The 27,716-nt window shown below is 38.1% G+C and overlaps 2 protein-coding genes across 2 annotated transcripts in view; one reads left to right on the top strand and one right to left on the bottom strand.

Annotated features, from left to right (window-relative positions):
- ATP7B (ATPase copper transporting beta) overlaps positions 1-15,717 on the top strand; it is a 287,630-nt gene extending 271,913 nt beyond the window's left edge. The window contains exon 21 of the mRNA XM_081129849.1: positions 14,743-15,717. Within this exon, the coding sequence (XP_080985975.1) occupies positions 14,743-14,840 (98 nt within the window). The 3' untranslated portion in view covers positions 14,841-15,717. The remainder of the gene's footprint in view (positions 1-14,742) is intronic.
- WDFY2 (WD repeat and FYVE domain containing 2) overlaps positions 1-27,716 on the bottom strand; it is a 186,495-nt gene that overhangs the window by 8,122 nt on the left and 150,657 nt on the right. Inside the window, exons 7-10 of the mRNA XM_081129853.1 lie at positions 20,951-21,077; positions 10,312-10,417; positions 5,568-5,669; positions 4,647-4,777 (exon numbers count right to left, since the gene is read on the bottom strand). Of these exons, the coding sequence (XP_080985979.1) occupies positions 4,647-4,777; positions 5,568-5,669; positions 10,312-10,417; positions 20,951-21,077 (466 nt within the window). The remainder of the gene's footprint in view (positions 1-4,646; positions 4,778-5,567; positions 5,670-10,311; positions 10,418-20,950; positions 21,078-27,716) is intronic.

Below are 27,716 nucleotides of genomic sequence, written 5' to 3'. Positions count from 1 at the left end.
AAGCAGTCCTGAAGGGGAAGTTCATAGCACTACAGGCCTACCTCAGAAACAAGAATAACTTCTAATAAACTATCTAACCCTACAACTTAAAGAATTAGAAAGAGAACAACAAGCCCAGAATAAGTAGAATGAAGGAATAATAAAGATTAAAGTGGAAATAAATGGCATAGAGACTAAAAAAAAAATACAAAAGATCAAATGAAACCAAGAGCTGGTTCTTTGAAAAGATAAACAAGATTGATGAAGCTTTAGCCAGATTAATCAAGAAACAAAAAGAGAGGACCCAAATCAATAAAATCAGAAACAAAAGAGGTGAAGTAACAACTGACACCACAGAAATACAAAGGACTATAAGAAAATACTATCAACAACTATATGCCAATAATCTGGACAACCTGGACAAATTCCTAGGAAAATACAATCTTCCAAAGCTGAATCAGGAAGAAGCAGAAAACCAGAATAGGCCCATAACAACTGATGAAATTGAAGCAGTAATAAAAAAAATACTCCCAGCAAACAAAATCAGTGGTCCAGATGGCTTCACAGGGTACTTTTACTAAATATTCAAGAAGAACTAGCATGTATCATCCTCAAACTATTCCAAAAAATCCAAGAGAAAGGAATGCTTCCTAGTTCTTTTTACGAGGCAAGCATTATCCTAACTCCCAAACCAAATAAAGACACTACAAAGAAAGGCCAATATCCCTGAACATAGATGCTAAAATCCTCAAAAAAATATTAGCAAATGGGTTCCAGCAATATACTTAAAAGATCATACACCATGACCAAGTGGGATTTATTCCAGAGAGGCAAGGCTGGTACAATATTTGCAAATCAATAAATGTGATATATCACATAAACAAATTGAAAGACAAAAATCACATGATCATATCAATAGATTCAGAAAAAGCTTCGACAAAATCCAACACCCATTTTTGATAAAAACTCTCAGTGAAGTGGGAATGGAGAGATCACACCTCAACATAATAAAGGCCATATATGACAAACCTACAGTCAACATCATACTCAATGGGCAAAAACTAAAACCATTTCCCCTAAGAACAGGAATAAGACAGGGGTGTCCACTTTCACGACTCTTATTTAACATAGTACTGGAAGCCCTAGTCACAGCCATCAGACAAGAATAAAACATAAAAGATATCCAAATTGGAAAAGAGGAAGTAAAAGTCTCATTACTCGCAGACAGCATGATAGTGTACATAAAAAACCCTGAAGATTCCACCAAAAAACTACTAGATTTAATAAATGCATTCAGCAGTGTAGCAGGATACAAAATTAACATCCAGAAATCAAAGGCATTTTTATATACCAATAATGAACTCTCAGAAAGAGAAACTAAAAATAAATCCCATTTACCATTGTAACCAAAAAAAAAATCAAGATACTTAGGAATAAGCTTAAACAAGGAGGTAAAACCCTATACTTGGAAAACTACAGAATGTTGAAAAGATAGAAGATATAAAAGAGTAGAAGAAGTATCGTGTTCATGAGATGTTTCTATCTCCCCATCTCCCTTCCTCTCTCTGAAATCAATTTAAAAAATATTACCCAAAGCAATGTCCATATTACCCAAAGCAATCTATAGATTCAATGCAATCCTATCCAAATACCAATGGCATATTTCACAGAGCCAGAACAAATACTTCAAAAACTTATACGGAACCAAAACAGACTCAGAATAGCCACAGCATATCTTGAGAAAGAAGAACAAAGTTGGAGGGATCACAACACCAGATAACAAGCTATACTACAAAGTCACTGTAATCAAAACAGCCTGGTACTGGCACAAGAACAGGCATATAGGCCAATGGAACAACAGAGAACTCATAAAATGACCAAGCCATTATGCTCAATTAATATTTGATAATGGAGGCAAGAGCATATAATGGAGTAAGGACAGTCTCTTCAATAAGTGATCGTGGGAAAATTGGAGAGGTACATGCAAAAAAATGAAACTAGACCATCAACTTACACCATACACAAAAATAAACTCAAAATGGATATAAGACTTAAATGTAAGACATGAAACCATAAAAATGCTAGAAGAAACCATAGGCAGTAAAATAGGAGATATCTCACATAGCAGAATTTTCACTGATACAACGCCTAGGGCAAAAGTAACAAAGGAAAAAATGAAAATGAGACTACACCAAACTAAAAAGCTTCTGCACAGCAAAAGAAATCCTCATCAAAATGAAAAGAGAACCCACTGTATGGGAGAACATATTTGTCAATGATACAGCTAATAAGGAGTTAATTTGCAAAATATATAGAGTATTCATACAACTCAACACAAGGAAGACAAACAACCCAATTAAAAAATGGGCAGAGGGCCTGAATAGACATTTCTCCAAAGAGGACATACAAATGGCCAAGAGACATATGAAAAAATGCTCAACGTCACTAATTATCAGAGAGGTGCAAATTAAAACCACAATGAGGTACCACCTCACACCTGCCAGAATTCCTACCATTACTAAATCAACACACAAGTGCTGGTGAGGATGTGGAGAAGGGGAACCCTAGTACACTGCTGGTGGGAATGCAGACTGGTGCAGCCACTATGGAAAACTGTGGATTTTTCTCAAAAAATTAAAAATGGAACTGCCATTTGACCCAGTGATCCCACTTCTGGGAATATATCCTAAGAATCTCGAAACACCAATCTGAAAGAATATATGCACCCCTATGTTCATAGCAGCACTATTTATAAGAGCTAAGATCTGGAAACAGCCCAAGTGCCCATTAGTGGACGAGTGGATAAAAAGCTATGGTACATTTACACCATGGAATACTATGCAGCTGTACAAAAGAAGGATCTCTTACTCTTTGAGACAGCATGGATGGACCTGGAGATTATTATGCTAAGAGAAATAAGCCAGTCAGAGAAAGACAAATATCACATGATCTCACTTATATGTGGAATGTAATGAACAAAATAAACTGATGAACAAAATAGATCCAGAGACTTTGAAGCATGGAACAGATGTATTTCAGAGGCAAAGAGGGAGTAGGGGTGGTGGAACAGATTAACCAAAGAACTACATGCATATATGTATAGCCCACTGACAGACAACAATGTGGGGAAGACCTGGGGAGGGGGCAGCAGCAGGGTGGATAGGGTCAGTGGGGAGGGCGGGGGGCATCTGTAATATTGTCAATGATAAAGATAAATTTAAAAAAAGAAAACAAAATACTGCAGTGCTTTGGCTAAGTTTGGTCTCAGAAGGATTTGCTGGTAAAATAGCCTATGAAACACTGTTATCTGTTTTGGTTTTTTAATATATGCATATTTTTAGTAAGGTCTGTCAACTGCCCAGTTGCTCTGAAGGCACACAGAAGAGGCAGAAGAAACAGTGACGTTGGAAAGGGGACAGGAACATGATGAAGGAGAAAGCTTTTCTCTAATCACGTTTCAGTGAAGATGTTCATGGCTCTCTGAAGATGGTGGTTTTGTTTTCTTTTTTAATCTATAGCTAAATCTAAATAGATCTTCAGCATACCAAAAATGGTTTACTTTAAAATATACAGAATTAAAGATTTAGGTTTAATTTGCAGTTCCTTAGGCCCTCTGGATCTGTGTCTTTAGCTATAAAATGAGGAATTAAACTAGAGTATCTCTAAGATCATATGCAGCTCTCTTATTTAATAATAAGAACTCCTATTCATTTCATCATGTATGATGAGTGGAAAATAATCAGTGAACAGAAATGCTTCTGGGAGGGCATCTTAATTTATAATTGATATGGATAAATAATAATGGAGAACATGTAAGTTAGGGTTATCTATAAAAGAATACTTTATTAATTTGCCAAGAATTCCCTTTAAATGCTGATTTACTCTGGTACATTTTATTTATTTTTTTACTCTGGTGCATTTTTTATGTTTCTATTTACATGGTTTTAAGACACCCATGTAGTACATACATGATTTTACTATATACAAGGTGTTGGAGGTATGTGGGGGTGGGAGCATTAGGCAGCCGTTTTCCTATGAAATCCTGCTGTATGTAATTCACTAAAAGGGAAACTTGTTGCAGAGCATTCTGTTTACATGTGGGGCAGTTTTCAATTAGCCAACACTAAAGAGACAGCATAGATGTGTCCCACCTACTAAGCACAATGAGAGGCAACAACCTAAGGTCCTGGGTTTCTGGGCAAGACTGACCAGCAAGGCTTATTAGTTGGGAAACTGGTAACATTTGCTTCTTAGGTAAAGTGGCTTAGCTCTTCCTGGAAAATGAAACTGCTGGAGCCTGGCGCTGATTTGGCTCCTGAAAGGATACCAGCTTGGAAAGTGAACCCTGGGTTTCTGAACTCCTGGGCACTTCTCAAGGAAATGAGTATACAGAAGGCTCTACCTGAAGAACATCTATTTGCAATGCACATAACCCCTGGGGTTGAGAAGAGCACAGGGAAGCAGTCTTTGTGCATACTCCCTATTCTCCTATCTCACAAGAGAACATAATCTCTTGGCAGAAAGGAGGGCTTTGCCCACTTGTCACGATCTACATTCTAAGCCAGCAGGAACTAGGGCACTACTGGTCATGACTACGGTGCTGAGAGCAGCTCTCAGATCACATTCTCTCCTTAAGCCTGGCAATTTTGCAGACTGCTGGAACTTACTCTTCATCTGTGATGGCCTCATGGCAGCTGTCACAGACCCTCACTTCAAACTCGAAGCCCATCAGAGGGATGGAGGAGCGTTTGGAGCTGCACTTGCCGCAGACTGCCTTCCCACACTTGCGGCAGTGGTGCTGCAGGGAGAGAGGACAGATACTTGTTAAAGCGCTCCTGCCTCGGTGTCTCCAGGTATGCTAAGCAGTGATCAACAGCATTCAGCTGAGGATACTAAACAAGAGTGCCCCTCAAAATGGAAACACATGGTGTGTTCTCTTTTTGGACTCTGTATTCAGAATGACGACTGCTGGGAAACATCTGACTGCGACCTCCCCCCATTCTTGGTCCTCTCTAGTTATCATCACTATGAACTCTAGTGGAACCACCCAGCAGTCAGGTTATCTTAAAGCTGAGTGTAATGAGAAAGTGCCATCTCCAGAGATTATGCTGCCTCATAAAGGGGAGAATGAATGAACCCTCATGGTTTAGCCATGCTCAATCTAGGTGAGCAATGAAATCAACGTTTGGTTTCCTTAGGGAAGAACAGACTGAAATGCTGTATTATAAATAGATCTAAATAACTAAAACTAAGACATAAGCATGGGCAAGTGAAATTATTAAGAAGAAATAAATACCACTTCTATAATTATACCAATATAAGCTAAGCATGATTCCTCCCTCTAACCTTAAAGTATATTTCAACAGATGCCACTAGTATTCTGAAGTGATATCCGTTAACTTCTTACTGGGGACAAGTCGCTAAAAAACTGAATCCAGTAGGAATGTGCTATTGTAGAATAAGGGAATAAATTAATGTGCAGTCACAAAGTGACTCCATGATAATAATTTACTCCTATTTCTTCTAAGATCACAAGGTAAAGTTATTCCCACACTATTACATTTTGATGAAGCAGCCATATCACTCACCTGTCTTAGGCCAATTTTCCTACTGTCCCACATTTGCTTGAAGTTCCAGAAGAAAGGCTGATCACATTTTTGGCAGGAATCACTGTCCAACCATTCAGGGGTCTTGTCAAATAAAGCACACAGCAGGTCACAGTGAGAAACAGTAACCTAAGGTTACTTGATATAAAATACATTGATGAAACTCACAGAATCAGGATATGTTTATAAGAAACAGAAACATGATTTCTCAATCATTTAAAAAATATTTACTAAATGTCTATTATGTGTCAGGCCCTGGAATGTAGTGATGAATAAAAAGAATCTCATGGAGAATATCATGGAAAGTTAAACACAAAAATATTATTAATAATTATTATTTAAATAAGTATCAGTGCAAATGCCTGAAAAGAAGCACAGAGTGCTGAGAGTGCTATGACCTAGGCTGGGGTTCAGGGGTGCTCAGGGAGAGTTAGGGCTTTATCAGCAGTCTTGATAGCCACGCTGAGGATTCAGGACTTTATCTCATATTCTCTGATCGTATGCAGTTATATTTGCTTTGACTGTGTACAATTATATCTAATTGCACATTAAACAGACACACAGCTACCTGTGTTGGAGGGACAAAACCTGAACACAGCAGGTACTCAGCGATGCTACTTGTCCACTGTCCACTCGTGGCAGGACCCAGCAGGGTTTGAAACTCTGCTCCATGCCTCATGGGTCACACAATAGTCTGACTTTGTTCACTATTTCCCAACCCCATCACAAATACTCTAAAGTATGTGAAACAGGTTTAAAAGTTGTGTTCAGTTTAAAGTTACTCTCTAGCAGATCTTCATAGATTATGTGTATCATGACTCTCCGCATTTGCTTCTAGAGTTCTCTCTTCATCTCTGTAAATTCATCACCTGGCAGACTCTTTCCACATGTTGCCAAACCCAAGAAACTTGAAAAATAAACCCAACCCCAGGGTTTCCCAAAAGTAAATTCTAGGGAGCTCTAATTTGACTCTTACTATAAAAGAGGCGTGAGATCAAACAAGTTTGTGAAACGTGGTAAACAATAGCCTGCTTCCTCTCTGAGATTCACAATGGGCAGCAGCACAGGGAAGGCCCAGGAAGGCCTTTTTCTGTTTGATATAATTCTTTTTTGAGGAACGCCTGCTATGGAACAGATTTAGGGATTTAGTCTATTCTCCTACCTTCAAGCAGAAATAAACCTAAAGCTATACATGTTCTCAAAAGGAACGTAAATTTTAAGAGCTCTAATTCTTTTTTAAAGAATAGTTTATTGATTTTAGAGAGAGGAAATGAGAGGGAGAGAGAGAGAGAGAGAAACATTTATTCGAGAATGAAACACTGATCAGCTGCCTCCTGCGCAACCCCCTCACCGGGGATCAAGTCTGAAACCCAGGCATGTGCTCTGACCAGGAATCAAACCAGCAACCTCTGGTGCATGGGGCAATGCCTAACCAACAAGCCAAACTGAAGAAAAGTAAATCTTAATTTGCTTCATAATTTTCATGTCCTAATTAGTTTAAAGACAGATTTAATAAAATAATACAAAGTTTTTAGCTAAAGACACTTTAATCCTAAAGGTCACACATATGTTGTGTTTTTAAAACAGTTCTGATGTAGAAAGATTTTAAAAAACTTTCACACACACACCACTGCATTTCTTATAAGGAAGCATGCAGGTTTAGGACATATGTCAAATGCATCATGGTGGATGCCTATGAATGAGGGGGGAGTTGGGAATAAGTATCAGGAAAGGGAAAAAAAAATAAATCACCATGTGATGTGTAGTATAATTCAATTCCACTTTTTTTGTAAAAAAAAAAAAAAAAATTAAAAAAAATCTGTGTTAATATAGAGAAAAATGTAAGGCAGGGTACTTGCCAACCTGTTAAGGGTGATATTTCTGGGTGGTGGTATCATGAGCAACTCTGTAACTTTTCAATAAAGAACATTTATTATGTATACTTTAAAAAAAATGTAAAATTTTGAAAAAATGGATTTCATTAACCTATGGGATGTCAAGCCCAACAAGATCAGCCACTTGATGTCTTACATCGTCTGCCCCACTGCCCAGGTAGCCTTTTGTCGCTGTGGCTTCCCCAGCGCATGCGCACTAACGCTGTGTGTGTGGTGGCTCATGTTCACCTGCTTTACTCTTGCGGTTTCTTGTCCTGACCAGAGCACGTTCAGGCCCCATCAATCTTTCAGCACTATTTCCTTCCACACACTCTTCTCTGAGAACATCAGATGACAATGGTAAAGTCCCTTCCTACATATCCAGCACTAATGCTCTATCTTACATCTACTTGCTTCATTTATACCATTTCATAGTTTTCCTAAGTTTTCTCCCACATGTCTTTTATTCTAGAAAGTCTGCCAGCGCTTCAGGGTAGGGACTGCTTCATCACATGTCTCAGACCTCCCGAGGTGAGCACTGCAGCCTTGCCATACCAGGAAGCAGCTCCACAGATACATCTTGGGGGATTTCTGTTTATAAGACACTTGCAAAAAAATAGATGGAACCATCTCCACTGATCACTTAGAGCTCTGAAGCACTTGACAAGACTTAAAATAGTCAGCAAGTACCGAACCCTCATTTATCTGTATGTCAAAAGGCATAATTTAAGCAAGACGGCTCAAAGGGCTGTTGACCAACAACCTGGTTTCCTTATCGTCCTTTGGGCCTTTGTCCATCTGGGGCAGAGGCTGCCTGCTGCTCAGAATGAGTCACCCCTCACACCAAGATGTGCCATGGTGGTATTCAGGTTCTTTTGAGCTAAAGGCAACTGAGATCCTGCAGGCTCACAATAAACTTTTTACCTGCTCCTTAAAGAATTTAAATTAGGGGCCTTGTCCATAAGAGTTATCACTAGAAAGAACCTTTTGTGATCTATCTATAGGGCAGGGTAAACTTCTAATTACAGAACATCTGCTCTTCTTACTGCCCTGCAATGACCTTCCTTCCCTCTGAAGCCCCAAGGTGATCCTTAGCTTAAAATATCATTATTGCCCGGCAGGGCGTGGCTCAGCGGTTGAACGTCGACCTAGGATACAGGCGATCGGGGTTCGATTCCCGGTCAGGGCACATGCCCGGGTTGTGGGCTCAATCAATTACTCTGTCATCATTGACGTTTCTCTCTCTCCCTCTCCTTTCCTCTCTCTAAAATCAATAAAGATATATTTTAAAAAAATAAAATAAAATATCATTATTATATCACTTTCCCTTTCTGTCTTTGAACTTCTCATGTACGTAAGTTCTCTGACTCTCATATATGTGGAGTTCCCATACACATGTATGTATTACATTTAGTTATTTTCTCTTATTAATCTGTTTTATATCTATTTGAATATTAGACCAGCTGGAAGAACCTTGAAGGTGGAGGAAAGTTTCTTCCTCCCCCACAGTGCACTGAGGGAAAAGAGCCCACTGGTCCTTCCTCCCCTGGTCAGGTCAGTTAGGCCAGGGCAGACCGGCTGTGACTGGGCCTCACCTGAAGCAGGCATCCACCCGAACCATGGTCACCTGGAGAGCCTGGGCAGCATGGCTAGCACACAATGTACTGATTTCCCTGCCTTTATTCGATGGGGCCAAAGGGTATTTTCCAAAGCAATATTCTATAATTCCCTACTTCCTAACAATAATAATCATTTTAATTAGTTACCAATAGAACTTCTGTGGATTTATGGTTTCAGCAAATCAAGTTTTAATCTTCTTAAGCATTTAATTACTGGCATTTGAAAGGCATTAGATTGTGAGTAATATTCTCTTGAAATGAGATTGGGTGAGGGCAGGGAAAGAAGCTGTCTTTTTAAAGTATTGCTTTTCTGAAATTAGAAAAACCCAAAATGTCAATGGGAAAGTTTACCAACCATCACTCTAGGGAAATGAGAATATAGTTACCTTCAGTGTACTTGTCAAAGAGGACACTGAGTAAACACATCAGTTAAAATGCTCATAGTAAAAAAAGAAGAATGTTATGGTCCAGCTGGCATGGCTCAATGGTTGATCGTCCACCTATGAACCAGGGGGTCTCAGTTTGATTCCTGGTCAGGTCACATGCCCAGGTTTAAAGCTTGATGCCCAGTGGGGGGCGTGCAGGAGGCAGCTGATCAATGATTCCCATCATTGATGTTTCTCTCTCTCCTTCTCCCTTCCTCTCTCTGAAATCAATAAAAAACATATTAAAAAAATGTTATGGTAAAATTTAGTAATATATGCTTAAAAATGACAAAGTATATATCGATATCTGGAGAACTATTTAGGAGATGACTCAAAGAAGCATAAAATAATTATTTCTAATATTTCTATTAATACCAAACTAAAGATTCATACTTCATCAAATACCATTTCTCACACATGAGCCATCATTTCTATCAATAATGTAAAACACATGAGTTTTCTGTTTTCGTAGGGCACTTTATACCAAAGGGCTAATCACCTGAAAATAGAAGGCTCCTTTTTCTCACCTGAAGTTTTGTTGTGAAACTGCAACCCATTTAAAAACTAAATAGCTTAGTCTCAGTCTAAATTCTTATGAAATCTCCATTATATAAATGTTAAATGCCAATCTGTGAGGGGCAAAAAACCAGAAACTAATTTTCGACCAGAATTTTTTCCCCCTCTGACATATCATGTCTTATTTCAAAGTTTAATTATAGAAAAAATATGAAATGAGCAGGAGGGGCAGTTGAGCTGTTTTTCAGCATAGCCAGAATGGTAGAGCTCAGCCCAGCAGCCATGCACCTACCTCCTGCCTCTCCACGTCCATGTTCCAGATGACAATGCCACCGTCACTGCCGCATGAGATGAGCTGCCGCGTGTGTTGTGCATAGGAGAGGGACTGGATTTTGTCACTGTGAAAGAAAACAAGAGTTAGCCTCACCTCAGGAGAGCAAGTGAAAGCCGTAAGGGAAGGAAGCCCAGCACACTCACTGCTGAGCCCCAAGAGCAGATCTTAGAAATTGGCTGGAACTGTCAACATGCCAACATGTCAACATGTGAGGAGGGTTCTCAAAGTTTAAAAGTCAATATGCTTATTTTAGATGCTGAGGCCAGGCAGTCTTTGTCTGTTACCAACACTTAAGGAGAAATGCTGACTGATAAATTTGTTGTAACATCTTACTGGTCCTTTCCCTAACTGATTAAACAAACAATTATATGACACATGTTCATGTTATACTTGTTCAAGAGTCATGATTTTCTTTTTAAAAATGTGTCTTTTAAGAGTTTTGGAGGTTATCCACTGAGAATCCCACTGGATTATCCAGACAGAGCCAGGCGAACTGTGCTGCCTGAGGTATGAAACATGCCATGGGTGGCTTTTGCCAGGCATGCCACTTCTTGGCTCCCAGAGTTAATCCTCAGGGGCAGTAGATTTGAGCTACACTGACTCTATTTCTCTAGTTTTTACTCCCTCTTTACTGACTCATGTTTATCTTTCTTCCTACTCCATTCATGGCTGACAAATGATTCCCTTTTGGTGGCAGCCGTGATGGAGAATTCAGTTTTATGGTGTGACAAGCTAATGATCACTAACAAAAAATTCTAGAGATATATTTTCTGTTGGGTGGGAGAGAACAAGAAATCTGAGCTCTTGGTCATTTTTGTTTGAATATTTTTCTATTTTGAGCTCAAATCAATTAAGAGTTCTGTGCCCCCTGGGAAGAAGAGCAGCTCTTTGAAATCTGGACTGATGATGTTTTGTGTTTATTTTCTACCTGAGGCTGAAGCTGTAGAACTGTAGCTATTAAGCTCTATGTGTCTGTGCCTACAACTCAGAAAGGCCTTTACCTTTTGCAGTGTATGAAATATTTTCAATTTCCGGAACGTATCAATAAATTAGATTATAGCACATTTGAAATTATAAAACTTGTTCTGTTTGGCAAATAAAGGTGACAAGTGCTTTTACAAATTGAATATTCCTAAACTTCACAGAAAATAAAAAAATTGAACCTCTAAAATTTTAAATTTAATAGACTTAAAAATAAATTATTTTACAGAAAATGCTTTCTAACTCAATAAAAATTCAAGAATCCAAGTTCACAAAATTAAAGTAACTCGTTGGCAAATGAGACTAGTATGGTAAGTTTTAAAACACAGCTATGTCTTTTTCTGACTTATCAGTGTTAAGTATAATGCAACTGTACGTTTTATTTTATTTTTATTTAGGTTGATTTCTCCTAAATTTATATAGAATTATGGGCCAAATAAGCTAGTATTATGCCTTTAATTTTAAGATTATAAAAAAATGTAAATTTGTGTTCAATTAAACTGAATACTTTTTCTGATAAACTTTTTATATAAATAGCAATTATGTTTTATAGCATATCAACTTAGAGATAATCCCCAAGATCTTTAAGTAACTTAAAAAAGACTAATGATAAGTTGAGCTAGCTGCTTGATAATCATTGGACACCTACCTAGATAATTTTTAAGTTAGAATACTGAAACTTTGATTACAAAGTTTTTGATTACAATATATATTAAGTAATATATATTTGCTTATTTTTCTACAGACAGGCTATAATATGTGAGTCATGTCAATGAATGGGTTCATTTTTGGCACTTTAAGGGGATGAAAAAGTGATGTGTGCGTCACAATATAAATTTATGTTATGTGTGTTTGTGAGCTTTGCTAGTCTGCTAAAATGCCAGTATATGACAGACAGTTCTTAATTATCTATATCCTAGTGATGACATACAGGTTAGTTCTTTGGTTAATTATTATAATTAAAATGGGTTGTGGAGACTATGCCAGGTTCAAATAAAAAAGAATACAATAGTATAAACACTTTTTATTTTTGGTAGGGAATTTTTATTCTACAATTTTAAAAATTTGTGTTTTTTTTTTAGCAGCTTTATTAAGAAATGCATGACATACAATAAGCTGCACATACATAAAATATACAACTGATAAATTCTGATCCATGAAACTGTCACCACAAGCTAGATTATGACTTATCATCCCAGAGGTATTCTTTGGTCCTTTTGTAATCTCTCCCAACTTTCCCCATCTCCTCCCCGAAGCAAACACTGTCACTATAGATTAGTTTGCATTTTCTAGAGTTTTACATAAATATAATAATATACTATGGGCTTAAAAAAAAAATGTTTGGTTTCTTTTACTTAGTGTAATTACTTTAAGATTTATTTTTCTTGTCGGGTGTATTGACAGTTTGTTTGAGTTGTTTTATATTTATTATTTCTCTTCTTCAATTGATGGATATTTGAATCGTTTCCAGGTTGGAGTGATTACAAAAAAACCCAAAAAACAAAACCATGTTCTTTGGAGTACAAGTCTTTGAATGGGCAAATACATAGGATGGTTCCAGAATAGCTGGATCACATGATAGATGCATTTAATTTTTAGGAGACTGCCAAACTGTTTTCCAAAGTGGTTGTACTGTTTCTATGCCCATTAATAGTGCAAGCTTTTATTCCTCCAAAGCCTCTCTAAAATTTGGTATGATCAGGCTTTTAAATTTTAACCATATAACATATGGAGAGGAGCATCTGATTGTAGTTTTAATTTGCATTTTCCTAATAACTAATGATGTTGAACATCTTGTCATGTGTTTATTTGTATATTCACTTTTGAAAGAAAGAGTAGCTTTGTCTTAAAGCAGTGGTTGTCAAACTTTTCAGTACAGGACCTTTTAACACTCTGAAAACTTATTTGAGGACACCAAAGAACTATTTGAGTGAGTGATCACTATCAATATATACTACATTTGAAACCAAAACTAAGAAATTAAAAAAATATTGATTCATTTGAAAATAGCAATGATGAATCCATTCCATTTACACATAAATAACATATATTTTATGAAAAATAACTATATTTCCCAAAATAAAATAGTTGGATGACAAAAATTATTTACAAGTCTTTCTAATATCTGGCTGAACAGGAGAGCGCCAGATGTGCACCGCTCTGCATGTGGTACGATGTCACTCATCATGCAGACTCTGGAGAACTCCACTATATACTTTTGAGAGCATAAGGATAAAAAAGGCAATTCTAAAGTAAAGTGTAAATTTGTCCCAGAATATGAAAGAAAAAAAGGACAAAACTTGAAAAGTGAATTTTATTTGCCTTGGTTTATAATACTTGAGCCTGGAAAAAAGCTTATAAACTACATTAAAATTCTGGCATAGCTCCCACAGTTTTGACGGCTTGCTTCCTTGGTTTACTGATTAATTAATGCCTTTGACTACCATGCAAAAAGGTATTCTTTGCCTTCTATGGAATCTGCCTAGCTGGCAGAGATTCTGTGTCTCACCAAAATTATTTTCAGAGCTTTATGTTGACTTGATTAAAGTCCTTGATTATCTAAAGAAAAAAAGGGACCCCACTTGTGAAAGGGGTTAAGATTTTTATTTTTATTCATTTTCAAATGTTTTGTTGTTACTTTGATAATTTAGACAACCAAGTATTGTTTTTTAGGCACCTGTGCTCCCATATTAACCACTTCTTTTGTTTTTGACTTCTCAGACTAAGCCCTATATTTAAAATTTTATGATACTTTTACACCAAAAACTTTGAGATTTCCTAGAAGGGTCCTGGAAAATCATAAAGATTTGTTCCTTTGCTTTATAAAAAGCGAGATGCTATAAATAACTCCATTTGTTTGCAGTGTTACTATTTTAAGAGTTGCATGGGAAGAGTTGTCAGATGAGAAGAGACCCTCAGTCTTCCCTAGGTTAAGTCAGTACAGGTAAAATGCTATTAATACTGTACAAGTATTTCTGAAATTGTGTATTTTATGGGAAGGCCCTAGAGATTTATGAATGCTCTCATTGCTTATGTCTTTACCTTCACGGGAAATACTGATCAAAACTCTTAGGAATTATGTAGGTATCAAAATAAAGAATTTCACTCTCTTCCATTTTGATTTTATCACAGTAAACAAATCAACTATTACATTTCTATACTCTATAGATACATTCTGTATTACTCCGGGGCTTACCAGAAGGCTTTGCTATTAGCTACAGGCTAGAAAGGACAATCTCAGAGTTTTCTGGAAAAGGGCTATACATACCAGGTATTTTTAAAACATCAATATTTTAAAAAATATAATAATACCTGATAGTTTAAAATAGCTGATCTTTTTTAATACATTGCTTAGATAATTTATAATCTGTGTGCGTGGACTAAGTCAGGATTTCCTTGGATTTCTAGATTCTTGTAAGTCTGGATGCAGATGTCTTCATGAGCGTGGACTGCTAAACCAGGAACCAGCAGAACAAGAACTAATTATACAGGACGGAAGGAACTGAAAAGGAAAATCTCACTGTTTTCTGGAATACTGCTAATGTTTTAATGTTCTATTTTCTGGATATGTAAGGATGCATTTTCTCTTAATTTCTATGCTAGCTCTAACCTACAATTTAGTAAACTCTGCTTTTATAAAGTAATCAAAACGCTTAAAAATGATATCCAATTCTTAGTGATCTCCTAGAATTAATAAAAACTGAGTGCTCTTAATTTTCATGGCAATATAGTTATTTCATAGGGTCAGTTAGAATCTATCTGCAGGATAGAACGGAGACACCAAGCCCTTACCTAGAATATCATATTAGAGAATGATGCTCATTAATCAGATACGACTAACCACTTTAAGAACTAATGGAGCCAATGCCTACAAAGCTCTCTCGGGAAAATGGCCTGGTACCTGGTTTTGCAGTGTCCTGGCCTTACAGGTGGTAAGAAAGCTATCAAGACAGGAACCTAGCAAATGTTGGAAACCTCAAGGAATTCAACCAAGGTTATATAAATACTATAAGTAAAGAAATATGGTGGAGAGTTTCTTTGGTTTGATTTTCTAGCCTTGGGGTAAAAAAGCCCAATCCAAGATTCCTTATAACAACCTCCAGGCAGAAGTTAATTTTATAGGCTTAATAGTTGTTTAATACTGTATGACTGTATATTTGCAAAGCAAACCAAGAAGGCCAATATAGTAATTAACACTCTTACTTCCCCAATGTAAATAATTAGGCCAAGTCTTACGAGACCACCTCTTTTTGTGATTAATAATATTTGAGATTATTATTATTACAGGAGGAGGGGGGAAAACTGTCAGGTAGACTGGGACTTTGAAATGATGCAAAAAGAAATTACTGGGTATCTTTTCTTTTTTTTAATCTTTATTGATTTCAGAGAGAGGAAAGGAGAGGGAGAGAGAGAGACAGAAACATCAATGATGAGGGAGTCATTGATCGGCCACTTCCTGCAGGCCCCCGACAGGGGATGGAGCCCGCAACCCAGGCATGTGCCCCAACCGGGAATCGAACCCCGATCGCCTGGATCCTAGGTCAACGCTCAACCGCTGAGCTACGCCCAGCCGGGCACTGGGTATCTTTTCAATGGAATATTAAGTGTTGTTTAGCACACCCTTCTAGGTTATCTGATTCTACAGGGGTCTGCACCTTTAACTGGACTATTTTATTTTTATAACTCAGTACCTTATAGAAAACTGCTATTACTGCAAATGAATCTTGTCCAGTGAAGATGTAACTAATCCCCGTGACCCAACCCTCCCAGGGAAGTCGTCAACTGTGACTCTACTTACAAATTTATTTCTACATTTTCCACTGCCTAGGCATGTTTACTCTTTGGATTTTCCTTGGAACTTGTTGTAACATCTTACTATTTCTTGTATTAATTAATGACTAATATAAAATCTTTGGCATAGTCATTTTAAAAAAATCAATTGTTTTCTATCTGTCCTGGTTGTTATTTCTTACATTTTAAAGTATAGAGTGCCACCATTCTGACATTCAGAAGCAAGAAGGAAAATCTATCTAGTTGAACAGACTAGTAACCCTGTTATTTGAACTACATTTCATTTGTTAAGGCATCTTGATACACATTGATGATCTTGTAAAATAAGCTCCAGAAGGAACTGCACTGCCACTCAAGGCTGGCAGCAACATTCAGCAACAAATACATAATTTATGAAACTCCAGTACTGTTAACATTCCAACACGGAAGAGTGGAACACAGTGATGAATGCTGGATTCCAAGCTTTGCAACAAAGCTGCTCAGGGACTTTTTGATTTAAGGATTCAAAATCAACCACCCTGCAGTTAAAAACGAGGTGAGAGAACATCCCCAGGTTCACAGATTAAGGGTTATAAAGAATATACCTTCTTCATGTATTCATGTTTCATCTCACATCCCTGAAGCATTTGTACTAGAAAGTATTTCAAAACTGGTTATTATTTCATGGATGAGTGCTGCAATGCAAATGATCTTACAACTGCATAAAAACCCCACTTTTCACAACCACCAGGATCTGCCACCACAAAGACTCAGTGAGATGGCTTCATTTCCTTTCTCACCAGCCCTAGAAGTAACATATATCTGATCAGCCCCAGCTACATAATTTGGGGGGCGCAATGCAAAATGAAAATACAGGGCCTCTTGTTAAAAATTTGTTAAGAACTGCCCGGCCAGGCGTGGCTCAGAGGTTGAGCATCGACCTAGGATCCAGGAGATCCAGGTTCGATTCCCAGTCAGGGCATGTGCCCGGGTTGCAGGCTTGATCCCCGGTTGGGAGTGTGCAGGATGCAGCCGATCAATGATTCTCATTCATCATTGATGTTTCTATCTCTCTCTCCCCCTCTCCCTTCCTCTCTCTGAAATCAATAAAGATGTATTTTTTTAAAACAGAAATTTGTTAAAAATAAAAAAAATTTGTTAAGAATTACAAGACGGTGACCGCAGAGCAGTAAACCAAGTGTGAAGACTTTCTAAGCATGGGGCCTTGTGTGACTGCACAGGTCGCAGAACCAATGAAGCTGGTCCTGTATCTGATTCTTCTTAAGTAAAAGGGTAGAGAAGCCGTTATCCTCTTTACAGAAACAGATTTTCAGGCACAGGCTAATATCTGTCCAAATGTCAACTTAGGCCCTCTTCCATCCCCTCATAGTATGGGGAACTTTGAGGATGCTTATAACAAAGGTCATACACACAGTATGAGCAGGAAGAGAGAAACCTAGGGCTGGGATTGTGAGAATACACAGGCCATGCGTGCCCAGGGTCATGGCTGTGACCAAGTCTCAGGCAACCTGCAGAGCCCAAGGAGGCACCCACCTGCCACAAGGGACCACACAGACTTTTAATCTGTGCTTTAAATCAAGTTACCATTAAATTAAATTTGCAAAGTCTTAGGAGCCCAGGAAAACACTGTTATAAGAAAAATTATGGTCATAAAGTTGGTCATGGAATGAAAGATATTATCTAAGAATAAAAAAGGATCTACAAAGCCCTAGTGCCATTGTTGGATTTGACAAGGTGAGCATGGGGCAATAAATGTCCAGGTTTATGCTTTGATAATATCCTTCCAACTGGTAACTGACACTTGAAAAACATAACTGGTCTCTGAAACTGGAACTTTTTCTTTGCCTTTCTCTCCACAGAACTAGCACATAATCATGTTCCCTTTGCTGCAGGGAACAAAAATATCAAAATGCTTCCAATGCAGAAAAAATTGTATAGAAGCATACTTTCGTAACTCTTTCCCCCATTGGACTTGGAAACATTTTTGCTGTAATCAATCAGTTACTCTAGTGCTAAAGGTCTCTCTGCTTTGATGGGATTTTTACCCACAAAGTCAAACTACCAAAATTTATTTCTGCCACTGAAGGACAGTATGAAGCTACAGAACCTGTGACAAAGCTACATGGATCAGCCCTCTACCTTATGGTTGGACATTTCCAGAAGGGGGGAAGGCAGTCTCCCCACTGTGAGGGGCATGGAGCTCTGGTCCTGTCTGCTCTCCCCAGTTCTCCAGCTCACCAATTTGGCTCCTGATTTGGAACTCTGACTACCATTAGTCACCCTGGGGAAGGTGGGAAAATAAGTAATTGTAGGACAGCAAAAGGGGCAGCCTCAAGCCCCAAGCACAAACTCTTTGGCCTCTAAAGTAGAACAGATAAAACATCATGGGGCATGGTGTTAGTCAAGCTTGACCATGTGTTAGTCAAGCTTCATTTTTCTATCTCCAGTGCCTAGCACAGTGCTGGATACAAAGAAGGTTCTAAATAGCTTCCTTAGTTCAAAATGCACTAAGGTTTGGGAGACTTAATTGTTAGCTGGAATCTTTGAGGATGGTAGGTCAGTATTCTCATCTAAAAAATGGTATCTGCCTTCTCTCTTTCAGAGGGTTAGTTTAAGATTAAACTGAGGGCCCTGTGTGTTTTGAAAGTTCTTTACAAAATATTAGGCACTATCAAATAAAAAAATCACTGAACACTGATCCAGTGGCCAACTTTCTGGGCAAAGGATGGCTGCTGTGAAAGCAGGCCTATGACTTCTCCTTTCCTGCCTGATGCCCTTGCCCCTTCTTTCCTGCCCCTTCTTTGTGAATCCCATCCTCCTACTCCCAGCAGTTCTAATGGCTCCCCTCAGGCACTCACAACCACTCTAATAGGGTGACACCAACTGATGCTGAGGAAGTTTACTTCTCTCAGCTCTCTGACACCAGGGTAACCCCTCTCTCAGCGAAGACCTGAGAGCCCCTTATAGAGTTGACTTTATTACTAAGCTTGAGTTAAATAAAGCACCAGGCAAAGGCCTTCTGCCATTGTTCCTAAAGCTGTTCTCACTGGTGGCTCCTAATCTTACCAGCTTGCATGCTCCACTAAGTTCTAAGAGTGTGATTTTCCCAGGATAAACTCCAAGTATAGTCTGTTTCATTTTCTAAAAGAACAAGTCTGTATTTCTTAGAAACTGGAGAACCTATTAGTTTAGGTTTCATTTCTCTGGGACTGAGAGACTGCACCTCAACTTTACAGCTTTCTTTCCCACCCTGTGGACGGGTCATGCAAGACTGCTTGCAGTCTTTATCAACCACTGTGTAAAAACAAAGCTAGTTATAAACTCATCTGAATGAGTCCAACAAATATTACTGACCTTCATTCAAAACCTGCATTTTATTTCTCCAAGAGCCTAAGGTGACAGGAATTACCTGGCAGATTAGATAATAACGGAGTATTATTAAACAGGACTGTGTTTGGTTTCTCTCTTTCTTCACTTAACATGGATAATATGAACTCCTTCTACATGATCTTGATGCATGTCACCCTGTCTGGAGAGAAATATAAGGAACTATTCCTCTAAGGAGCCGGTGGCAAGGTCCAAGTAGCCCCACAAGCCAGCTGTGGCCCCAGACAACTGGTCTGTTCTCTAATGTGGGAAAGAAGGGCTTAATAGCTACTTCTTTAACAATAAAATAATTATTTGTGCATGAGCCCTCCAAAACTGAATTAGTTCAGTAATCCTAAACTGTAGATTTAACTAGTTAGGAGACTGTTTTAAATCTACTGTTTCCAAGCAGATTTGTAAGAAGAGCTAAAGTTGCTTAAAACCAGTCAGTTCATGGGAACATTACTGACAGTTGTTTATGGAGGTTTGCAGTCACTCTCAATATCATTTGGAAAACTTCACAAGTTCAAAATAATTTAGATTAGTTCTAAAGCACATCTAAAGTTCTTTTCTGCAGCATGATCAGACTTTGCCCCCAGGGACTGCGGGCAGCACAGCACAGGACAAATCAGAGTGTGGTCTGAGGTTCACCAGCAGAGAGCTGCCTGGGTGGAAGGCCTGCTACCATTCAGATGCCCTCAGTTCCAGATAGGTGACCGGAATCTCCAAAGGTAGGGCCCAGGGATCTACTTTAAACCAATTCCTTGGCGATCTCTATGCACAGTCAAATTTGAGAATCGCTCCAAGGAAACAACAAAGCTTTCTCAGCTGCTCCTCTCAGCCCCCTGAAATCTGTCCTGAGGAAAAAGAGCCTGATATGAATCAAGGCCAGTACTCCACAAATACTTGGTGAGGTACTAAAAGCTCTGTATAAGGAAGAACACTGTCTCTCCTCTTTTCCTTAAGCTGCCAGGAATCTTGAAGCCACATATGATCTCAATTATAGAAATTCTGTAGGCCTTCATAGCTTGTACCCTCCTGCACACCCCCTGCTGGGGATCGAGTCCAAAACCCAGGCATGTGCCCTGAACAGGAATCGAACCTTGATCTCCTGGATCACAGGTTGATGCTCAACTGCTGAGCCACACCAGCCGGGGCTCACGCTCAAATTTTTTACTATTATATTCTCCCTGGTTCTAACTTTTACCTTTTATTTATTTGCTGACATTATTTTATGGTTTCTGTAAGCACTCTCAAATCCTCTATGGAATTAAATGGGGTATAAATAAATAAACATACTTACACACAGATATAAATCAAAATGGCCATTATTTGCTTTTCTGCCCTGTTCCTTCCCATGCTAAGATCCTGCCATAGACATCGAACTGCACTTCTTTGTTCCAGCTTTCAGCTGGGAATCTTTTCTCAAGAGTTTTTTATAAAGCACCAGCAGCCTTACTTGTGTCCTTGGAGTTCAATGGCAGTTCCTTTTCTCCCACCAATGTCCCACATGATTACAGAGTGATCGGAGCTGCCAGAGAACAAAACTCGCTGGACAGGGTCCCAACAGAGAGCAGTCACTCCACCTGAAAGACCAGATACAGCTGAACATTAGTCAGAGTAACAATACTATTTACCAGTAAAATATGAATGCAAATGATTTAGGATCTAGTGCAGTTCCTGGCATACAATAACGTTTTTGTTGAAAGAGCAAACAATTAATCCTCAAAGAGAAAATAATTGGCTCTGAGAATAAGAATTCCACACTTTATAGCACTGCTTGCAAAATTTTAAACGTACCATAAAATAAATTTCTATAAAGACCAAAGAGAAATGAAAAAGACAATTAACTGACCTTTAAATAACAGTCATAATTTTAAGAAGAATGGAAAATATTGCATGGTTTGGAAATATTAGCCATAGCCATATTTTTTTAACTGCTATCTATCTCCTACCCCCACAATAATAGGTGAGAAGTTATAGGGTTTAAAAAGCTCAATTAAATTTTTAAAAATTGAGGATCAGCTATAATTAGACTACAATATCAGAACTTAAATTTTATTTTCTCTCATTGGAAATTTAAATTTACAGATTCTGGGCAAATCATTTACATCCTTAGGCATCAGTTTCCTCAACTGTAAAATAGGAATGATGGTGATATGATGACTACTACTACTACTAACAACAACTTGCCATTAACTACTTCATCTGATTGTGAGAATCAGACTGAGTCAACTACACAGAACCACTGTAAACTGTGCAGTACAGATGCTGGTTGCCAGCATTACCCCAGTGGTGTGGCTATAAAATGACAGATTTTCTTCTCTGGCAGTACTGTTATAAATTGAACTCCTTGTGCACTGAGTATAATATTAACTTTTTCCACATGAGATGAGCACAAAGCCTACAAATAATTAAGAATGTGAAAAGTACCCATTTTTTACATTATTGAGAAATACTGAAATGTAAAGTTTTTTTGTTTTTTGTTTTTTAAAGATACTATATCTAAAAAAGAACAAAAATTGCTTCTTATTTCTTGCAATCTGTTTTTCTTCTTTAGATTATCAATTTGTTCTAATAAAGTGCTTCACTTTAAAAGCTTTTAGGAAAGTTTCTCTTATATAATTGTGTGAGATTCTTTTCCAAGATCAAAAGGAAAAAAAGTACCCACTGTTCTGAATTATGTTTAATAGCTTTTTCCTAAACCTGCACAGCATTCTGCTTGTATGTATTTCTGCCCACGTAATTAACATCACTTCCCCCAGTGCACACGTGGTAAACACCCGCTGCAGCTCCTCTTCCCTACCACTCCCTGCTCCTCCACCTTCCCTTACACACACACACACATACAAACACTCCAGCACCAAGTACACAGCCAGGAGCAAACAGGCCCAAGTATTATCTGTTGAATGAATGAAGGAGCAGATGAATGAAAACACAAAAATATATATATTTTTAATCTATAAATCTTATTTGGAACTCATGTGATGCTTCCTTAGCCTTTCAGTGCTAAATATTTCCTCTTTCTGTAGAATCATCTTTCCTTGCTATTAAACTCCATGACTATATATATATAAATTTTTTTAATCATCCTTCAGTATTTGGCCATGTAATAGTTCAGGATATGCATTCCATTCTGCAAAACATGTTATTTATTCCCCCATTGTACCCAAATGGCTTATTTGGTTAAATATCTGTGGCAGAGTTAGCTAAATGTCTATCCAACTTCCTATTACCCCTTCCATATAAAAAGTACTCCCTGGAAAGCTGTTGTCCTTCAAGGACCACATTTACCAGGAGCTCTTGCATCTAGGGGGCATGCCACCAGTTCTCAGTAAAAGAACCTTGAAAGGAACCCAGAAAGTACGTGGAAGTAATCCGCATCTTTTCTAGGCCAAGGAAGTTAAGATGTCCCTTTTCCACTTTCTCCTTACACTTCCTCCTAGAGGACTCCAAGACTCCAGGGCAGGGAGAAAATGCATTCCATGAGGAGCCTGGGTCCCTGCATCACCACATGGAAAGAGCTGTAAATTAGCAACACTTATACTGGATTGTTATATGAGCGAGAAATTAACTTCTGGTACATTAAGGCACTGAAATGTTGAAAATTACTTGTTAGAGCAGTTAGCATTACCTTTTACAATGTCATATATTTTTGGACTATTGTAATAAGGCTGGCCCAAGAGGAAGGTGAGAGTCACCAAAAGCTTCATAAATGTAATACAGATGAAAAGAAGTTACTAGTTTAGACTGTTAATAGTGATGCCTAATATTTAAACAGAATTTAGCCTCCAAAGCAAACCAAACTCTGAGTTGGTTTTTCCTCCAAAATATATCTAGAATCTAAGTATTTCTCACTACCTCTACTGCTATTTTTGTATAAGTTGCTATCATACAAGGAAAATTAAGAAGTATGACACACATTTTGTTGTAAAGGCTATCAAAGAACACACTCACATACATTGTTGATGAGAATGCAAACCAGTAAAGTGGGGAAGGACACATCTAACAAAACTACATGTGCACTTAGCTTTTTAATCTTGCAATCTCACTTCTAGGAATTTATCTTGAAGGTACTGTCCCCACTCCCACCAAATAATACAAAAATATACATGCACAAGGCTATTCATTTCAGCATTGTTTGAAATAGCTAAACATTGGGAACAGCCAAAATGCTTATGTAAGAGAGCAGGAGAATAAACCATGGTACACTCACACAGAGTACTATGTAACTGTGAAAAAGAATGAGGATCTCCTGGATGGATAAAAAGTGATTTCCAGGATGTACTGTAAAGTGCAAAAGAATTATCTACATCATGCTACCTTTCATCTAAGAAAATAAGGGTAAATGAGAAATTAAAGAGCTTTATTAATAGCAGGTGTGTGGGAAAGGCTGCAGAATGGGAATGGAGAAGGGATGAAAGAGAGTGAAACTTTTCATAGTATATTTTTTTTGTTTGGTTCTGAGTTTTAGAAACATGTATGTTTCACATACTCAAAAACAAGTAAATAATTAAAATCAGTCTGGCTGGTGTTGCTCAGTGGTTGTGTATCGACCAGTGAACCTGGTGGTCACAGGTTCAATTCCCAGGCAGGGCACATGCCTGGGTTTCTGGCTGGATCTTCAGTAGGGGGCATGCAGGAGGCAGCCAATCAATGTTTCTCTCTCATCACGAATATTTCTCTCTCTCTCTCTCTCTCTCTCTCTCCCTCTCCCTTCCTCTCCCTGAAATCAATAAAAAACATATTTAAAAAGAAAATCAACTAGGAGGGTGTGTGTGCATGTGCATGGTGGACCCAAAATAGAATACGGGAACAAGTAAACCTAGCTGTATTACCAACGAATGATACAACCACACTAAAGTGGGGCAGGGGGAGAAGTGATAAAAGTAACTTTGGAAAATGGTAATATGGCTAAATATAAAAAGATTTGTACAAAAAACTGTATTCTAATTAGTAGGTTTATATTTCACAGGGCTATGTGTTATATTAGGTTAATAATTCTGAAACTATTCTATGTGTATTCTAGGATTAACTAAGTAAATGTATTGAGGGTAACGAGAGCTGAATTTCTCACTATTATAATAGGAGTTATAAATAGAGGAGGAAGGTTAGAATGATCTCTCTGGTGTTAGATTGGACTTATCAGTATGAAATCACAAAAATATATGGTTATAGATGTGTGAGTACACATGTATTTTTTTAGTTTTGTCTACTGAGAGAGCCTAGAAGCAATGATACCTCATTAACAATGAGCACACACAACACTTAAATTATGGCTTCTAAATACTATTCACTAATAGAAGGAACAAGGGAAGGTCTGTATGGATGGCTGATTCCAGGGCTAAGGCAAACAGTGTACAAGCTGAGCCAGGAACATCATGTGGTACCAAAAACTAAGATGTGTTCATAAAATGATGGAGACGTGAAAAAGGACACAGGAGCCAATGTTGAAGAGGTTCCTAATGGCCAAATTTGGGATAATTTGAGCAACAAAATAAATAAATGATAGGTAGTACAGGGTTCTCATATAGAAATTAGTAAGAACTTGTGGGCCTATTCCAATATAAGCAATTGAATAAATAAACAGGGAGTAAGTGAAAGTTTTTCCTTATAGTACAATTACAACTAAAAAGTGTAGAAGGAATAATAATAGAAAAAACAATTTGGCAATCACCACAGTCATACTTGTTTCTGGTAAGAATCATCAATGGATACTAAACTTATAGGGCAGAAATATAATAAGAAACAGAATTTTTACATTGTTTCAAAGTGTTTCCTCATAAAACACTTATGAACTACAAAGGGTGATCAAAGCGGAGAAAACTGACAGACACATACCCTAACCAAGTGATCAAAGTTATCGTCACCAGTAACAGGGCAAAGCAGTATCATGTGCACCCTGATATTATGCACTACATAAAAAGCATAACATCACTTTTGTGGTGGTATTATAAAAAATGCATAATCTGAGTTTAACCATGAGGAAACATCAGACAAACTCAAATAAAGGAACATTCTACAAGAGAGGGGCAATCTGGCTAGTATTCAAAGATGCCAAGGTCTTGAAAGACAAGGAAAGATTAATGAAGTGTTCTGGGTTAAAGGAAACTAAGAAGACTTTATAACCAAATGCAGTGTGTGGACCTGGCATGGATTCTGAACCAGAAAAAGGATATCAGTGAGATAACTGGAGAAATGGGGATTAAGGTCTGTGGATTAGAGAAAAGTATTGTATCAATGTTAATTTCCTGGTTTTAGTATTTATACTGTAATATTCAAAAATGTTAACATTTGGGAAATAAAGGTCAAAAATTATTTCAAAATGAAATGTAAAAATAAAATAAACAGCCCTAGCTAGCTTCGCTCAGTGGTAAGAGCATCAGCCTGTGGAGACTGAAGGGTCCCAGCTTTGATTCTGGCCAAGGGCACATACCTTGGTTGCAGGCTCAATCCCTGGCCCTGGTCGGGGTGCGTGTGGGAGGCAACCAATTGATGTCTCTCTCTCCCTTCGACTCTCTTCTAAAAAGCAATGGAAAAAATATCCTCTGGTCCTTGGGTGAGGATTAAAAAAATTAAAATTAAAAAAAATAATAAAACAAAGAAAAAAACCTAGGACTATTGTAATAGCCTCCCATAAGGTTTCCTTGCTTCCACTCCTCTTTCTATTGTCCATTCTCTACCCGGTAGCCAAAGTGATCATTGAAGAACACAAAGTAGATTATGACACCCCTTGCTCAAATCACTCCTGGTTCCCATCCCACTGAGTAAAACCCAAAGTCCTGTCCATGGCCTTTAATGATCTAGCTCCAGCCCCTGTCGTAGGGCTTCCCCTCCTCCACCTTACTCCACTCTAGTTACACTGGCCTTCCTGATGTTCCTTTTTCTCGCCAGATTCATTCCCACCTCAGGGTCTTTTGCGCTTTGTTGCCTCAGCTTGTGCTTATGTTCCCCTTGATTATCACTGGCTCATTCCCTCACTTAACAGTTAGGGTTAGGGTTACAAGTCCCTGCTCAAATGTCACCTCCGTGAGAGATCTTCCTTGACCACTCCTATCACTCTCCTCCTTATTCTTTTATCTTTCCTCAGAGCATAACAATATATTATATATTTACTGTTCTCTGCCCCAATATAAGTTCTAGGGGGGCTGGGTTTTGGCTTATTCACCACAGTATCCCCAGGACCCAGAATTATACTTCTTATAGCAAACAGTCAGTAAGCACAGACAAATGAGCAAACGATTGAATGAAGGAGTGAGTACATGAATGAATGTTCTTTGCTTTGTTCTTAGCATATAAAACAGTTATATGACACCTTTTTCTGGCTAACCAGTGTTGTTTATATGACAGCCTTCATCTATTCTATTACTCACACCTTTTAGGTCAGGGAATGCTCATCTGAAGGAGAAGCTCTGGAGATGGTCTTGCTTGACTGGTTAAGCCACTAGGATTAAGGGGACAGAAAAGAGAAAGATGACAAATGCATGATTTCCCCTACATAACAGGTGTTTGTGCCCACCCCCTTCAAATTCTTACACTGAAATCTAATCTCCAAAATTTGGAAGTATTTAGGTCATAAGGGTGGAGCCCTCATGAATGGTACTAGTGCCCTTACTAAAGAGACCACAGAGAGTTCCCTCACCCCCTTCTGTTAAGTGAGTTCAGAATGAGAAGGCGACAGTCTATAGACTAGGAAGTGGGCCCCAACAAACACTGAATCTGCCAGCACTGTAATCTTGGACTCTCAAGTTTTCAGAACCGTGATAAATCAATTATCTATTGTTCATAAGCTACCCAACCCATGGTAGTCTGTTAGGGCAGCCTGAACAGACTAAGGCAACATATAAAATGGGAAACTCAGGTTCTCAAAGGCAGCATGTCAGATTTAAATAGTGGGCGTCACTGATAAAAAGAATGGTTAGAAAGGTTTATTTGACTTAAAGACTTAGGTTTTCCATCCTATCAGAAAAAACATGGAAATATTTAAATAGAATTTACTAAGTGCCACATGATAAATACCTTGCAACTTCTTTCAACACACCCACATCTATAAACATTGCACCATAAGGCTCTCTGGCCTTCTTTGTTGGTGACTATAGGATGCAGATGGTTTATGATGAAGAAACTGGACGTGTAAGTACACAAGCTCTGGAATCAGATTCTGGGCTCAAATTCCAGCTCTATTCTTGTTAAGTATGTGACAAGAGCAAATTATTTAATGTTTT

This window comes from Miniopterus schreibersii, assembly GCF_964146895.1.
Source record: "Miniopterus schreibersii genome assembly, chromosome: 2".
Classification (NCBI taxonomy): domain Eukaryota; kingdom Metazoa; phylum Chordata; class Mammalia; order Chiroptera; family Miniopteridae; genus Miniopterus; species Miniopterus schreibersii.
The sequence above is the reverse complement of the archived record's forward strand: the minus strand, read 5'-3'. Positions and strand labels throughout refer to the sequence as shown.